This window comes from Suncus etruscus, chromosome 6, assembly GCF_024139225.1.
Source record: "Suncus etruscus isolate mSunEtr1 chromosome 6, mSunEtr1.pri.cur, whole genome shotgun sequence".
In the NCBI taxonomy this organism is placed as follows: Eukaryota; Metazoa; Chordata; class Mammalia; order Eulipotyphla; family Soricidae; genus Suncus; species Suncus etruscus.
Window position 1 is genome coordinate 1085421 of NC_064853.1, and position 13875 is coordinate 1099295.

General features: G+C 59.8%; 2 protein-coding genes across 2 annotated transcripts in view; both read left to right on the forward strand.

Moving 5' to 3' along the window:
- The window catches only part of AGRN (agrin), a 162439-nt gene that overhangs the window by 91262 nt on the left and 57302 nt on the right, over positions 1–13875 (forward strand). The gene's annotated exons all lie outside the window — the stretch shown is intronic.
- The window catches only part of TTLL10 (tubulin tyrosine ligase like 10), a 15685-nt gene continuing 7238 nt past the window's right edge, over positions 5429–13875 (forward strand). Inside the window, exons 1-14 of the mRNA XM_049774548.1 lie at positions 5429–5469; positions 5740–5827; positions 6184–6303; positions 6515–6580; positions 7568–7701; positions 8140–8355; positions 8499–8659; positions 8744–8851; positions 8920–9166; positions 9255–9373; positions 9465–9594; positions 10483–10568; positions 11262–11433; positions 12300–12471. Of these exons, the coding sequence (XP_049630505.1) occupies positions 5429–5469; positions 5740–5827; positions 6184–6303; positions 6515–6580; positions 7568–7701; positions 8140–8355; positions 8499–8659; positions 8744–8851; positions 8920–9166; positions 9255–9373; positions 9465–9594; positions 10483–10568; positions 11262–11433; positions 12300–12471 (1860 nt within the window). The remainder of the gene's footprint in view (positions 5470–5739; positions 5828–6183; positions 6304–6514; positions 6581–7567; positions 7702–8139; positions 8356–8498; positions 8660–8743; positions 8852–8919; positions 9167–9254; positions 9374–9464; positions 9595–10482; positions 10569–11261; positions 11434–12299; positions 12472–13875) is intronic.

The following is a 13875-nucleotide window of genomic DNA, read 5'->3' on the forward strand; positions in this document are numbered from 1 at the left end:
CTTTTGTTCCGCTGGGCCTGGAGGAGGGGGGCAGGAATGCGTGGGGCTGCGTCACCTGGCTGGCTCCCTGCTGGCCTATGGGAGCTCGGGGACACACCTGTCGGGGGCCCCGGAGCCCAGATTGGTCGGAGGAGCAGGCACCTGCGTGGGGCGGGGTGAGGCTGCTTCTAAGAGGCCCCGGCGGCGTCTCTGCCCTGCCCTGTTCTTCCTGCCCGCGGATCCGCATTGTTCCGTGCCCGCGTTTCCCCACGCTGCCCGCCCTCCGGACCCTCACCTGTGGGCAGCAGAGGCCACGCTGGCAGGGCCCAGGCACCAGCACCCCTGCGTGCTGGACACGGAAGAGCTGAGCAGGGAGACCCTCCTCCTCCTCAGATCCTGTCTGGGCAGGTAAGGCCGGAGCACCGGAGCAGGCCCAGCAGCGAGGCCGCCTGCACCGTGCTTTCTGCACAGCTATGCGTGAGGCTGGGCTGTGGGGCAGACGGACAGGCTGGGGGCCGCCGGGGAGTCCAGGACTTCCTCTGGGAGAAGGATCCCGGGCAGTGCGGGACACGAAGCCATCTTGGAGGCCAGGCCTCTCTCGGGCCGTACGCAGCATGGGTTAGTGGGTAGAAGCGGGCAGCGGGCAGCCTCCTCCGCCCTGGGGATCTCAGGGCCCCCAGGTTTCTGCCAGGACACTGAATCTCCCAGAACACTCTTCCCACAGTGGCCATTATGCCCCATCTCCCTAAGACCCCTGGGCCTGGCACTTCGGATAGCGTCTGTAGTCTCGCAGTGAGCAGGGCTCAGGGCACAGCTGCACAGCCAGGTTAGATCTGAGCTCCTGAGGCCCTGCCCAGCACTCCTTGACTGCATCCATTTGGGGGGCAGCGAGGGCTCCAGTGATACCGCCATCCTGGAGGGGCCTCAAGGGCCACACCCGAGTGCCCTGCAGGCCACACAGTGCCAGATTCAGCACGAGGTCTCTGTGCTCCCCTGGCCCAGCGCTGCCCACGAAAGACCCTTCTTGTAAATGCAGCAACCACACAGTGCCTCTGGGAGCCAGAGCTCTCAGCGCCTCCCAGCTCCTCTGAGGAGAGTTTCGGAGCTGGCAGCGGTGACGAGAGGAGCCGTGTGGAGCTCATTGTTCTAGAACAAAACCTCAGGGCATAAGAACATGTTTTAATTAATCCACTGGGAGCATTTCAGGCCCTTTTAAGTGGCATCTGGAAACGTAGGTCGTTTTGTTTTGCTGTCCTAGTGACCTGGGCCGACACTTTGTCGGAACCATCCACGACTTGCTGAATTAAGCAAATGAGTTTTGCATTTATGAAAATGCCAAGCAAGCACGGGGCACAGGAGCGCTTGGGTGGGTAGTTTGCAAAGCCAGTTGGAGCTTTGGAGGACCTGAAGTGGAAGGAAGGCCTGAGGAGAGTCGGCCGGCTCCACGCTCCCAACTCTGAGCCCCGAGCTGAGTGGAGCAGGGAGAAATGGCGGCAGCTCCCCAAGCTACAGCAGTGCCCGCCTGCCCGCTGCCCGCCCGCCCGCCCGCGGTTTCTCACCACCCCACCCGCCTTGCCCAGTGGCGGCCGCTGATCCAGCACGGAGCAGTGTTGGGTTTCACGCTTTGTTCTCTGCGCGGCCCTCACCATTGATTAAGGCCCGTTGGGCAGGTTAACCAGTGAGTTGGCTTTTCTCACTGGGCTCCGTCCCCACCCAGGGTGGTGCAGATGTGATCCGCCCACGGGCAGGTGGCCCTGCAGGGGAGTGTGTGCGCTCACGGAGCAGCGTGGAGGTGCAGAGGTGCGGGCCAGGCTCAGCCCAAAGGATCCCCAGCTCTGAGCAGGCTGTGGGGACGCAGAGACTGATGGAGCCAGCCAGCCACCCCAGGCCCTGGGCACGACTGGTTTTCCTCTCTGTTTCAGCGGGTCAGACACAGACACGCCTCCGCCCAGGCCCCAACGCCCACTGCAGACTGGAAGCGAGGGTCAGTCTTGCAGGGTCAGGTTCTGACCACAGGATTCTGTCCCGGAACTTGGGGGGGGGCTTTTCCCTGCCTCCCCCTCCACAGGGCCTGTCTCCGCCGGTGCCAGCTCCCAGGTAAGACATAAAGACACTGTGGAGGCAGGTGAGCAACGGCTGCTGACGGCCACGGGCAGCTCTGGGGTGGGGTCCCAGCCCCCGGTGCTCACTCAAGGACATCGGGGACAGCAGGCTCTGAGGTGGGTGGGAACAGGGCGTCCAGAACTGGCCGTGGCTGGGACACCACGCACCTGCTCCGTCCCCTCACCCAGCCTCAACTTGGCAGGGACGGGTTCAGGGAAGAAAAGTAGGCGGCTCGAGCCCAGGAGGCTGAGACTGGCCCTGTAGGTCACGCCTGGGTCGTGAGCGGTTTGGGGGGGCAGGAAGGGTCCACTTGAGCCCAGACAGAGTCACCTGAAGGGCCGGACACCCCAGGGTTGAGACCGCTGAGACGCATCTGCTGCTCCTGAGGAAACAAGGGTGGGGAGGGGTGCGTTTGCCGGGGTCCCTGGGGCAGCCTTGGGCCAAGCTTGCCTGCCACTTCCTCCTGAACAGGAACCACCAACCCAAGAGGCCGCTCTGGACCTCGTTCTGCCCACAGTGGGACCGGACAGCTGCCTCACCGGGGCCCATTGGGACAGATGGGAGGCCTGGGTGGGCTCGTCAGTGCCTGGGGTAGACTGAGGCAGGCCCTGACCAGCACCTTGAGGGCCGAGTGGACAGGAACAGGCTGAAGGGCTCTAACCAGACACAGGGCCCCTGGGACAGGTCCTGCAGGACCTCTGGGTGGGGTGGGGTGGGGCTCCAGGTGGTTCTGCCCACCTCACCTTTCTTCACCTGGACCAGAGCAAAGGGTCTGGGGTGGAGCTGAGATTTCCCATTGACAGACAGACAGACAGACAGACAGACACACACACACACACACACACACACACACACGCACACGCACACAGAGCAGGGCTGGGCTAAGGTAGGGCCTTCCTGCACCAGAGCAATGAGACACCTCTGGCTATTAACACTTCACGGGTGTCTGGGGCAGACAGGGCACCTGGTCCCACTGGCCCCCATCCCACAGGGGCGGTCCGGCGGTTCCCAGGTGAATCAGGAACTCTGGGACCCCAGTTGCATCCTCAGCGGGGGCCTCCGCGCTGGGCCCCTCACACCACCATGACCTGGGCAGGCGGCCCCATCCCTGGGGCGGCAGGCGCCATCTTACCGGGCAGCATTGGATGGTGTGTGATCTCTAATACTGCCTGGTAATGATGACGGCGTGGCCCCACACGCAGCCAGGGGCCGCCCCCAACATCTCAGCAGCCCTGACGCCAATCGGCCCTGCCCGGGTGCCAGGATGGGGCGAGGCCTCGCCTGGCAGGTGTGGGTTGAGGTTACCTGAACAAAGGCCTCTGAAACAGGCCTTGGGGCAGCGCATCCTCTCAGAATCCCTGGCCCGGCAGGGAGCAGAGGGTCCGGGGGGCCTCCTGCCACAGGGTCCTCACCCTCTCAGAGTTAATCCCAGGGCCTGGTGTTCTTGGGCCCCACATGCATTCTGGGGTCCCCTCACTCTGCAGTTATCCCGTACCCCATATCCCGTGTCACCCATCCTGCATTCTCAGCAGGGGCGCAGGGCCTCTGTGGGCATCTTACCGGATAGTGCTGGACTTGAGGCTGGACTCTAACACTGTCTGGTAACGATGTTCAAAGGCGGCCCACAGCTCACCGGGACACGGCACCAACGCCCGCCCTGGGCACAGGCTCCGGCGGGGGCAGCTGCACACAGGGCTGGATCTGCCACAGGGGGGTCCTCGGGCAGGGTCTCACCCTCTCCACGGGAGACACCTGGATACTAGCTGTCTGACCTCAGGCAGGACCCCAGCGAGGCTGGCACTGGCTGTCCTGAGGGCCTGAGTCCCCAGCATCTTGGGAGCGGTCACTGTGTCCCAATCCGCTGTTACCTGCTGACCTCCAGGGTCACCGAGACAGCAGCAGGATGCGGGGGAGGGTGGTGGTGAGGGCCCAGGGTCAGACTGTCTCCTGCTGCCCGGTGCCAAGAGCTACCCTCAGCCTCGGGCAGCGCTGCCAGCTGGGACCCCGGCTGCCCAGAGGCCTCCTGCACTGCCCTCTGATGGGAGTCTTACCAGACACGGTTAGATCTGCGTCTTCCTGTCTAATACTGTCTGGTAATGCCACCCATCCGGGGCCCCAGCACCCTCACACCCCGGAGTCTGCAGAGCCCGATGTCCCCACTGGGCCCCACGAGCCCCAGCACGCCCCTGTGGGGCCCTTGATTGTGGCGAACTCTGGCAAGGCAGAAAGGACAGGCAGTGAAGCTGCTCCACAGTCAGGCAGGGTGGTGACAGGCTGGTCCACGTCGGGAGCACGAGTGGCCTCTGGCCTGCCGGACCCCAGACCCTCTGCACCGAGGAGCAGTGGCAGCCTCCCTCCTATGTCCCTCCTCCTTCCAGGGCCCTGTGCACCACCTGCTGGACCAGGCCCACCCCGCAGGGTCTGCGCACACAGCCCAGTGCTGGGCCCATCTGTCCCCTGCAGCTGAGGCACCACTGTCCTTGACAGCTGGGCCAAGGCTGGCACCGAGTCCCAGCCTGACTCCTCCCTGCAAAGCCTCATCTTCCTACAGGTTCCATCCGAGCCCTCAGCCTGGCCCAGGTTCTGTGAAACATCTAAGAACAGCCCCCCCCCCCGTGCTCCTCCCAGTGCTCCTCCCAGTACATCCACAGTGCACCTCTCCATGTTCCACACAGCACTCATCTCAGTGCCCCCTACCGTGCCCCTGCTGCTCCTCCCAATGGTCCCAACAGCGCTCCCTTCAGTGTCTCGACTGCACCCGCCTGCCTGTCTGAGGGACACGTGTGAAGGTGATGCCCTCTGCAGGTGACAGGTGGGGATTGCGAGCACTTATGCAAGGCGCCAAGGAGAGAGCCACAGCCTCGGCAGGTGCCCCTTGCAGAAGCCTCTGGAGGGCCAGAGCCCAGGCCCACAGGACAGGGACCATGTGCCCCCAGGGACCTCTGCCTTCCCACCACCAGCCTCCAAGTGGGGCCTCCCAACCTGCCACACCAGGATCGGAGTGATAGCACAGTGGTAGGGCATTTGCCTTACACGCGGCCGACCTGGGATGAATCTGGGTTCAATCCCTGGCATCCCATAGGGTCCCCGGAGCCTGCCAGAAGCGACTTCTGAGTGCAGAGTCAGGAGGAAGCCCTGAGCGCCATTGAGTGTGACCCAAAAACCAAAAACCAAACACACAAAAAAACCCAGCCTGCCACACCTGGGCACAGGGTGCTTCCAAGGGCCACTGGCTCGAGGCCACCTATGACACAGCTGCCTTGGCTCCTCCCGAGGACCAGCATCAAGCCCTTCAGCTGGGCCAGTGCCAGGAGCTGACAGCAGCCCGCTGAAGGGCAGGAGGGCCATGGGGATCAAGGAGGACTGGAAATCAGAGGGGAATTTGGAGTGAGAAGGACTGAGGAATAGGGAGGACAGGGATACAGAGAGATTCTGGGGACGGGGAGGACTGGGGAGCAGAGAGGACTGAGGAGTAGGGAAGGCTGAGGGCAGGGAAGACTAGAGAGCGGGAAGTACTGGGAAACAGACAGTTTCTGGGGACAGGGAGGATGGGAGTAGGGAGGACTGAGAAGGGAGGACAGGGGGAAGGAGGAACCAGAATACAGGCAGGCTCTGGGGCTCCATCCGGCTGAGGCACCAAGGCCACTATCTCTGCAGGGCCCCGTCAGCCATCTGTGGCACCAACTCTGGGACTGTGTGTTTGGGACCAGCTGAGCCCCCGTCGGAGAGGCCCGGGCAGCCCTGGGTGCTGCACACTCAGGGGCCGCAGCTCCAGGCCCACAGATGCGCCTCCTGGGCCTGACCCCCCACCCATGGTCACTGCTCACAGAAATCCCTCCGGGAACAGACACCCCATGGACAGTGTGCACACAGCAAAGCTAACATGGGTGGGCCCAGCTAGCGACCCCGCTGCCCTTGCGTTCCCAGGCTGACCTAGGCCCAGGTTGCCAGGAGACTGTTACCAGGCCCCACTGTTGTTTCGCGGGCAGGGCAGGGCCGGCTTGTGCCTGGCAGGCAGGTAAGGGCCCAGCAAGCCGACCCAGAGGGTCCCTCTGCATGAGGGCTGGAGTCTGCAGTGTGGAGTTGGCTCCCGACCCCCAGGGACCCTGGAGGGCCTCCCCAGACTGCCAGGGAGACGGGAGAGGCCAGCGGGAGCCCCCGGTGCGGGGAGGTCCAGCCCCCAGCCCCAGGCCAGGCAGGGAAGGGGAGGAGCCCTGCTGGGTGCAGGTCCCCAGGACAAGCTTCTCAGCCCAGGACCAGGCCCGGCTCTGGGACAGCAGGACAGTCCCCTGAGACCCAGGTGGACCCTAAGCGCCCCTGCCAAGCCTGCCCAGCCCCGCACACAATGTCAGCACCTGGGGGTGGCCCGCTCCTTGGCAGGGACACACCCAGCGCAGACACTGACCGCTCTTTCTCTGGGCCTCTTCCTCAGGTGCCCAAGGACCTGCGGTTCATCTTTCCGGGGTGCCTCGTCCTGCTGCCCCTTTTACCTGACCAGGTAAAAGTTGACTTCAGAATCCCTGATAAAGAGCCCCTCCAGCTGGTCTGTGATCCTGGTTGGGCCCCGAGACCTTCCAAGCCACCACGCTGTGTCTCAAGCACCCCTGGGCGCATCTCTGTCCCTGAGCCTGGACAGGCCCCGCCTGCCTCACAGCCCCAGTGACTCGTGTGTGCTCAGTGCTGGGAAGGAGACTGCGTGCAGCCCAGCACGTAGTCTCAGTGGGACTCCAGTCGCACTGTAATGTCCCTGCCAGCACCGCCTACCGGGGTCGGGTCGTGTTTCATGGCTTAGGCATGACCCACCGCACAGCTATATCATTTCTTCCTTGGCCTCTACATGGCATCTGTGCCTGTCCCATGGTCCCACGACACCTCGTCTCTGACCTCACCCTGTACGTGACTGTCTGAATGTGTCTGTGCGTGAGTGTTTGAATGGAGGTACGTGTGTCTGCATGCTTGTGACCATCTGAATGTGTGTACTTGGACACATGTGTCGTGCATGCAAATCTGTGAATGCAAGTGTGTGTGTACGTGTCTGAGGCATGCCTGTGCATGAGAGAATAGACACCTGTGTGTCTGGGTGTGAATCTGTGTGTCTGTGGTAGTGTGATTGAATATGTCTGTGTCTCTCTGTGCGAATCTCTGTTGTGTGTTTGCAGTGCAGTGACTGATTATGCATGAGTGTGTCTGAGTTTGGTGCTTCTGTGGTGTGAATCTGTGTGTATTGTGTACCTATCTGTGCATGTTACTAAACATTCGGTGTGAGACTGTGGTCATGTGACTAAATGTGTGTGAATGTCTGTATATGGTGTAGGACTGTGGGTATACATGTGTGTCTGTGCATCATATCATGTGCCTGTCTGTGCATGTGACTGAATATATGTGTGTGACTGTGCCTAACTAAATTTATGTCTGTGCCTGTGAGTCTGTCTGTGTGCCTGTGGCTGTATCCAGATGTTTATATGTCTGTCCGGTTCTCCCTGAGATGCCGGCGGAGTGGGAAATCTCACTTCAAGAGCTGGGCAGGGGGCTGGAGTGTGTGGTCAGTGCTTGGTCTGGCCAGTGCCCAGCAGGCTCCTGCCCCATGTGCCCCTACTGCCTGGTCATGGGACTGGCACAGTGCCCATCGCTCACTGACTGTCTGTACTTTGGCCACCCTTCACTGCTCTTCATCTGTCTCAGAACATTGGGGTGTGGGAGTCGCGTTGCATGCATTTTTTTTTTTTTTTTTTTGGTTTTGGGCCACACCTGGCGGTGCTCAGGGGTTACTCTTGGCTATCTACTCAGAAATAGCTCCTGGTAGGCACAGGGGACCATATGGGATGCCAGGATTCGAACCAACCACCTTAGGTCCTGGGTCGGCTGCTTGCAAGGCAAATGCCGCTATGCTATCTCTTCGGCCCCCATCACGTGCATTCTGATGTTCATCAGCCTGGCCACATTCCTTAGTGCCTCCACTCTCCACAAATAACCCCCACATCTCACACCCAAGCAGTCCCCAAATGAAGATGTTCCCTGAAACCTGGGTCCCCCCAGCCACAGGGTCCCTGCCCACAGGGACTGCAGTGACCACAGCTTCCTTGCAGCCAGAACCACCAAGGCCGTGGGCATTGCCACCCAGGCCGCCACCGGCTCCACCGCAGACGCTACTGCCGGAGACCCAGAAGCTGTGAAGGGGTCTCAGTCCGGGATAAGCAGAATACAGGCCTGCGGTGGGCCCCGAGGGCTGCTGGGCCCCACAGCCGGAGGCCTTCACCAACAAAAACCCGCATGGTGCCCTTGTTGGGCAGGGCAAGTCTGAGCATGTGTGCGGGTACAGGACGCATATTATGGGGGCCCCAGAGACCCTACCGAGGGGCCAGAGCAGCGTCTTCCTGGGACTGCCCCCACCTCATTGCCCCCACGTTCACCACCAGCCTCCGCCTTAACCAGCACTGCCAGGGCCCCCCAATTTGGGCCCAAGGTGGAGCAAAGCAAAGCAAGAGACTGAAGAAGGCTCAGACCCATAGGAACCTCTCCCGGGTGTCAAGTGAGAACAGACAGCCTCTCGGGCAGCCTCGGACAGTGGCCAGGACAGGTGAGGTCACTGCGCCCCGGTTGAATCCACAGGCCTGCGAGGGGGAGGGGAGTGTAACTGGGTGGGACCCTTCTGCCCTGTGAGGTCATGAAGGCATTGTGACCCCACCCTCGGGTGGCCCCTATGCCATGTCGTACCCCCGGCCACAGCTGCCCGGGCCCCTCCCCACACGGAACCTCTTCCTGGTCAGCTGTGGGGGGGCCTGCCCGGCCGCTGACCCCAGGGCGCTCAGCCCATCCCCACCATCTGGCCCTTCACAGGCTGGACCCGTGGGAAGTCTATGGGGGACAGTAGCGAGGACCCTCAGAGTCAGCAGAGGCCGCAAGACCATGCAAGGGCCCCTGAACAGGCTGCGGAAACGCAGGACCACCCTGACCAGACCTTCCTCACCGTCCCCTCCGATGGCCTCAAAACTGCCACTCCACCAGCTGTCTTGGTGGATGGGTCACTGGCCTCTCCGGAGCAGGGACCCTTCTTCTACATAGGGGGCAGCAACGGAGCAGCCATGTGAGTGAGGTCCCCGCCCCTCCACCTCCCCCGTGCCCAGGGCCTCCTGGGCACCTCATCGCCCCTCACATTGCACCCCTGCTTGCAGAATCAGCTCCTACTGCAAGGAGAGGGGCTGGCAGCGCACCCAGGACAGCCGCTGTGAGGATTACATGCTCAAGTGGTGCGAGATCAAGACCAGGGCCAGCTACTGCGCCTTCCGGGAAGGTGGGAGCAGGGAGTGGAGGCAGGCAAAGGAGTGGGGGTCTAGCAAACACTGGCCTGTGGCCGCCTCACCATGGCCGGCACTGTCCCACAGGCGAGCAGCTGTTGTACCAGCTGCCCAACAACAAGCTCTTGACCACCAAGATCGGGCTTCTCAGCGTGCTCCGGGAGTACTCACGCAACTCCAGCAAGGTTTGCAAGACGCTGCTCGGCGCCCAGGCCAGGTGAACTGCCCACTCCCTTCCATGTCCAAGGCTCCCTGACCACGCCTGTTTATTCCATCCAGCTGCCCTGGGCCACAGACTGAAGGGGAAGCCGGGGAGGTTGGGGAAACATGGGTCTGGAAGCAAATGCTGACACAGAAAATGATCCACACAAGCTTGAGAATAAAACAGGTTTAGGAAACTTCCATCACAAGCTTTCTGCTCACTAGCCAAAGATGCCCAGCAGGCAGATAGGCTAGCTGTGGAACAAAACTGCAAGCAGCTTCTCTCCGTGAACCAAGGTCTTTATTGGGAAAAGAAGGGCCACTCCCTTGGGTGGAGAAAGGTAGAGGTAGGGGACCAGTCCAGAGGTACTTCTAATCCATGAGGGACAAGCACCAGCGAAGGAGAATTATCTTGAAAAGAGTGAAAACCAGTTACTTGCACAACGGATCTTTCATACCAACCCTGGTACCTGCCTCTGGCCACAGTACTAGTTCCCACTCAGCCCACTGCCCAGGACCCTGTGATCACTAAGCACCTGCTCCTGCTCTCAGGGCCCCCCTCAAGCCCTCCAGCTTGGCCCTAGATCCCCCCATCCCCATCTGCCCTGCCCTCCCGGACTCACACCTCCCGGCATTGTCCACCTTAAGGTCCCCACCCCTCCTCACCTGTGGTCACATGCATCCCCCAAACCCAGAAAGGGCATGACGGTGCCCATGGAATTTCAGGGCACCTGGGACCTCAAAGGTAGAGGCATACAGGCCAGGAAGGTGCCCAGAAAGGACACATTGCAGGGCCTGTAGTCTCAGCTGGCCCTTTTCTGCCCCGTGGCCAGACCCTAGAGAGGCCAGACAAGCCTCTGGGCCCTGCTGGGCCCTCAGCACCCTCCCACGGGCCTCTCCACAGGCTCCTGAGGATGGAAGAGTTCTTCCCAGAGACCTACCGTTTAGACATCAAGGACGAGAGAGAGGCCTTCTTCACCCTGTTTGATGGTGAGAGGCCTCAGAGGCAGGCGGGCAGGAAGGGTGGGCGCCCGATTGGGCAGGAGCCAGCCAGTGCCGGTGGTGTGGTCAGAGACAGTTGCAGCTAGGACTCAGCTGAGGAACTGCCTCGGTTGATCAGACACAATGTTCTTTTGAGTTTTTGGGCCACATTCGTGACGTTCAGGGCTTACTCCTGGCTCTGCGCTCAGAAATCACTCCTGGAGAGCTCGGGGGACCATATGGAGTGCCGGGGATCAAACCTGGGTTAACGTCATTCTAGGCATGTGCCTTATACTTACCGCAGTGCTATCTCTCTGGCCCTTTCTTTCTTTCTTTCTTTCTTTTTTTTTCTTTTTGGTTTTTGGGCCACACCCGCGTTGCTCAGGGGTTACTCCTGGCTGTCTGCTCAGAAATAGCTCCTGGCAGGCTCAGGGGACCCTATGGGACACCGGGATTCCAACCAACCACCTTTGGTCCTGGATCGGCTGCTTGCAAGGCAAACGCCGCTGTGCTATCTCTCCGGGCCCCTCTCTGGCCCTTTCATTGGCACAATTGGACGTGGCCGTGCTAGGAAGGGGCATGGCCTGGCCTGGGGATGTGTCCAGTGCTGGGAGGACTGGCAGTACAATGGCCAGCGCTAGGAGGGCATGGTTCCTCTCAGGGCCCGGCCAGGGTCCCACACTCAGGTCCTTCTCCCTGCAGACTCCCAGCCATGGATCTGTAAGCCCACAGCCTCCAACCAGGGCAAAGGCATCTTCCTGCTCAGGACCCACGAGGAGGTGGCCGCCCTGCAAGCAACCGCCCAGAGCACCGAGAATGACCCAGATCACCGGAAGATGCCACTCCGCATGACTCAGGCTCGGGTGGTGCAGAGGTGCCCGTCCTGTGACCCACAGTGGCTCTGGGGGAGAATCCTCAGCTATGGAAGGCTGCAGAGCCCCCACTGGGCCCGGTGACCAGCCAGCCCCGGCAATGTTTGCATTTACAGAGAGGGGCTGTATCTGGCCATGACTTAGACTCTCTGGGCAAGCCGGCCGGTCAGCTACCTCCTCCCAACCAGCCAGGACAGCCCTTAGGGCTAGAGGTCAGAAAGGGCCACTCCCCCTAGTCTTCTCTGCCTCTGCGCAGGAGCAGACCCTCAGACACACACTGTGGTGCAAAGAACCCTCGGAAATGGGCATCTGGTCTGGGGCTATAGCACAGACGGGGGTTGGGGGGAGCTTGCCTTGCACACGGCCAACCCAGGATTGAACCCCAGCATCTCACAGGATCCCTTGAGCGTTGCCAGGAGTAACCCTTTAGACTGCAAGGCATGGCCCATAAACCTAAAGGAAGAAACAGGGGCTGTACTCTCCCCTCTTATGGGACACCTCACCCTGAGATACCGCTTCATGCCCGGAAATCTGGATCCGTGAATCCCTTCCCGGGTCCCTGGCCTGCCTGGCTGGGAGCTGTCCCCTTCCCAAAAGAAATTGTGCCAGCATTTGCTTTGCACGTGGCCAATCCGGGACTGACTCAGGTTTGATCCCGGGCATCCCATATGGTCCACTGAGCACACACAGCCAGAAGTAACCCCTGAGCATGGCAGGATGTGCCCCCTCCCCCCCCAAAAAAAAGAAAAAACCCAAACCCAAAGGAGAATGTGCTCAACCCGACGGAGGTCTGCAGGGCACACTTGGCCCAGTGGTGGGCTGCCAAAGCTGTGGTCCGGGAATGCCGAAGTGCCACGTGTCCCCCCAGGTACATCCAGAACCCGCTGCTGCTCGAGGGGAGGAAATTTGACGTGCGCTCCTACCTGCTCATCGCCTGCACCGTGCCCTACATGGTCTTCTTCGGCCACGGCTACGCGCGGCTCACGCTCAGCCCCTACGACCCTCACTCCAGAGACCTCAGCAGCCACTTGACCAACCAGGTGGGGGCACCCTGGGAAGGCCAGGGAGTGTTCACACCCTGATGTGCATGTTGGATTGGCGTAGCCTAATGGCCTCAGCCGCATAAGGGCAGATGGCATGATCTCATGTGCCCATATAAGGGTATTGCAATCTGATTGGCTGCTCTGCAATCACCCCACAACCTAATATGCAACTACATTGATTGCACCAAGGTGTTGATGCCATTAGATGTGACCAAGCAACAGAGACAACAAAGGGTCAGGTCACTCACTTTCTAGAAGGTGTTTCCTTTTTTTTTTTTTAAGTTTTTTATTAACATTTATTTATTTACTTAGTTTTTTGTATCACCTGGCGATGCTCAGGGGTTACTCCTGGAAGGCTCGGGACTATGTAGGATGCCAAGAATCAAACCCGGCTTTGTCCCGGCCAGGTGCAAGTCAAACGCCCTACCTCTGTGGTACCGCTCTAGACCCATGTTGTGTTTCCTTCTTTTCCTGCACCACCTGAGTTGTTCCTCAGAGTTGTAAAGCATAAACCCTGCGGTGGTGGTTGTGCTACTCTCTCACACACTTTCTGCAAGAACCTAGAGCAGGAGAGGAGAGAGCTTTCCTTGCACATAGGTAATCTGGGTTCAATCCCTGGCATCCCCTGAGCTAGGAGTGATCCCCTGAGCAGAGTCAGGAGTGACTCCCGGCTAAACACAGCCAAGTGCGGCAGCAACAAAACAGATTGCAGTCTCAGATATCACCTCCGTGGGGCATCCTTGTACCTACTTTCACCTCACAGCCCTCCACTGGAGGGTGCAGGCTTGAGTCTTCCCTTTTGGGCCTGAGAATCTTACTCTCCTTAGAAATAGAACAGGGTGGGGCAGAGAGATAGCACAGTGATAGGGCATTCGCTTTGCACGCAGCCGACCCAGAACAGATGGCGGTTCGAATCCTGAAGTCCCATATGGCCCCTAGAGCCTGCCAGGAGCGATTTCTGAGTAGTGATCCCTGAGCACCACTGGGTTTACCCAAAAACAAAAACAAAAACAAAACAACAAAAAAAAGGAAGGAAGGAAGGGAGGGAGAGAGAGAGAAAAGAAAGAGAGAAAGAGAGAGAGAAAGAGAGAGAGAAAGAGAAAGAAAGAAAGAAAGAAGGAAGGAAGGAAGGAAGGAAGGAAGGAAAGAAAGAAAGAAAGAAAGAAAGAAAGAAAGAAAGAAAGAAAGAAAGAAAGAAAGAAAGAAAGAAAGAAAGAAAGAAAGAAAGAAAGAAAGAAAGAAAGAAAGAAAGGAAAGAAAGAAAGAAAGAAAGAAAGAAAGAAAGAAAGAAAGAAAAAAGAAAGAAAGAAAAGAATGGGCCCGGAGAGATAGCACAGCGGTGTTTGTCTTGCAAGCAGCCGATCCAGGACCAAAGGTGGTTGGTTCGAATCCCGGTGTCCC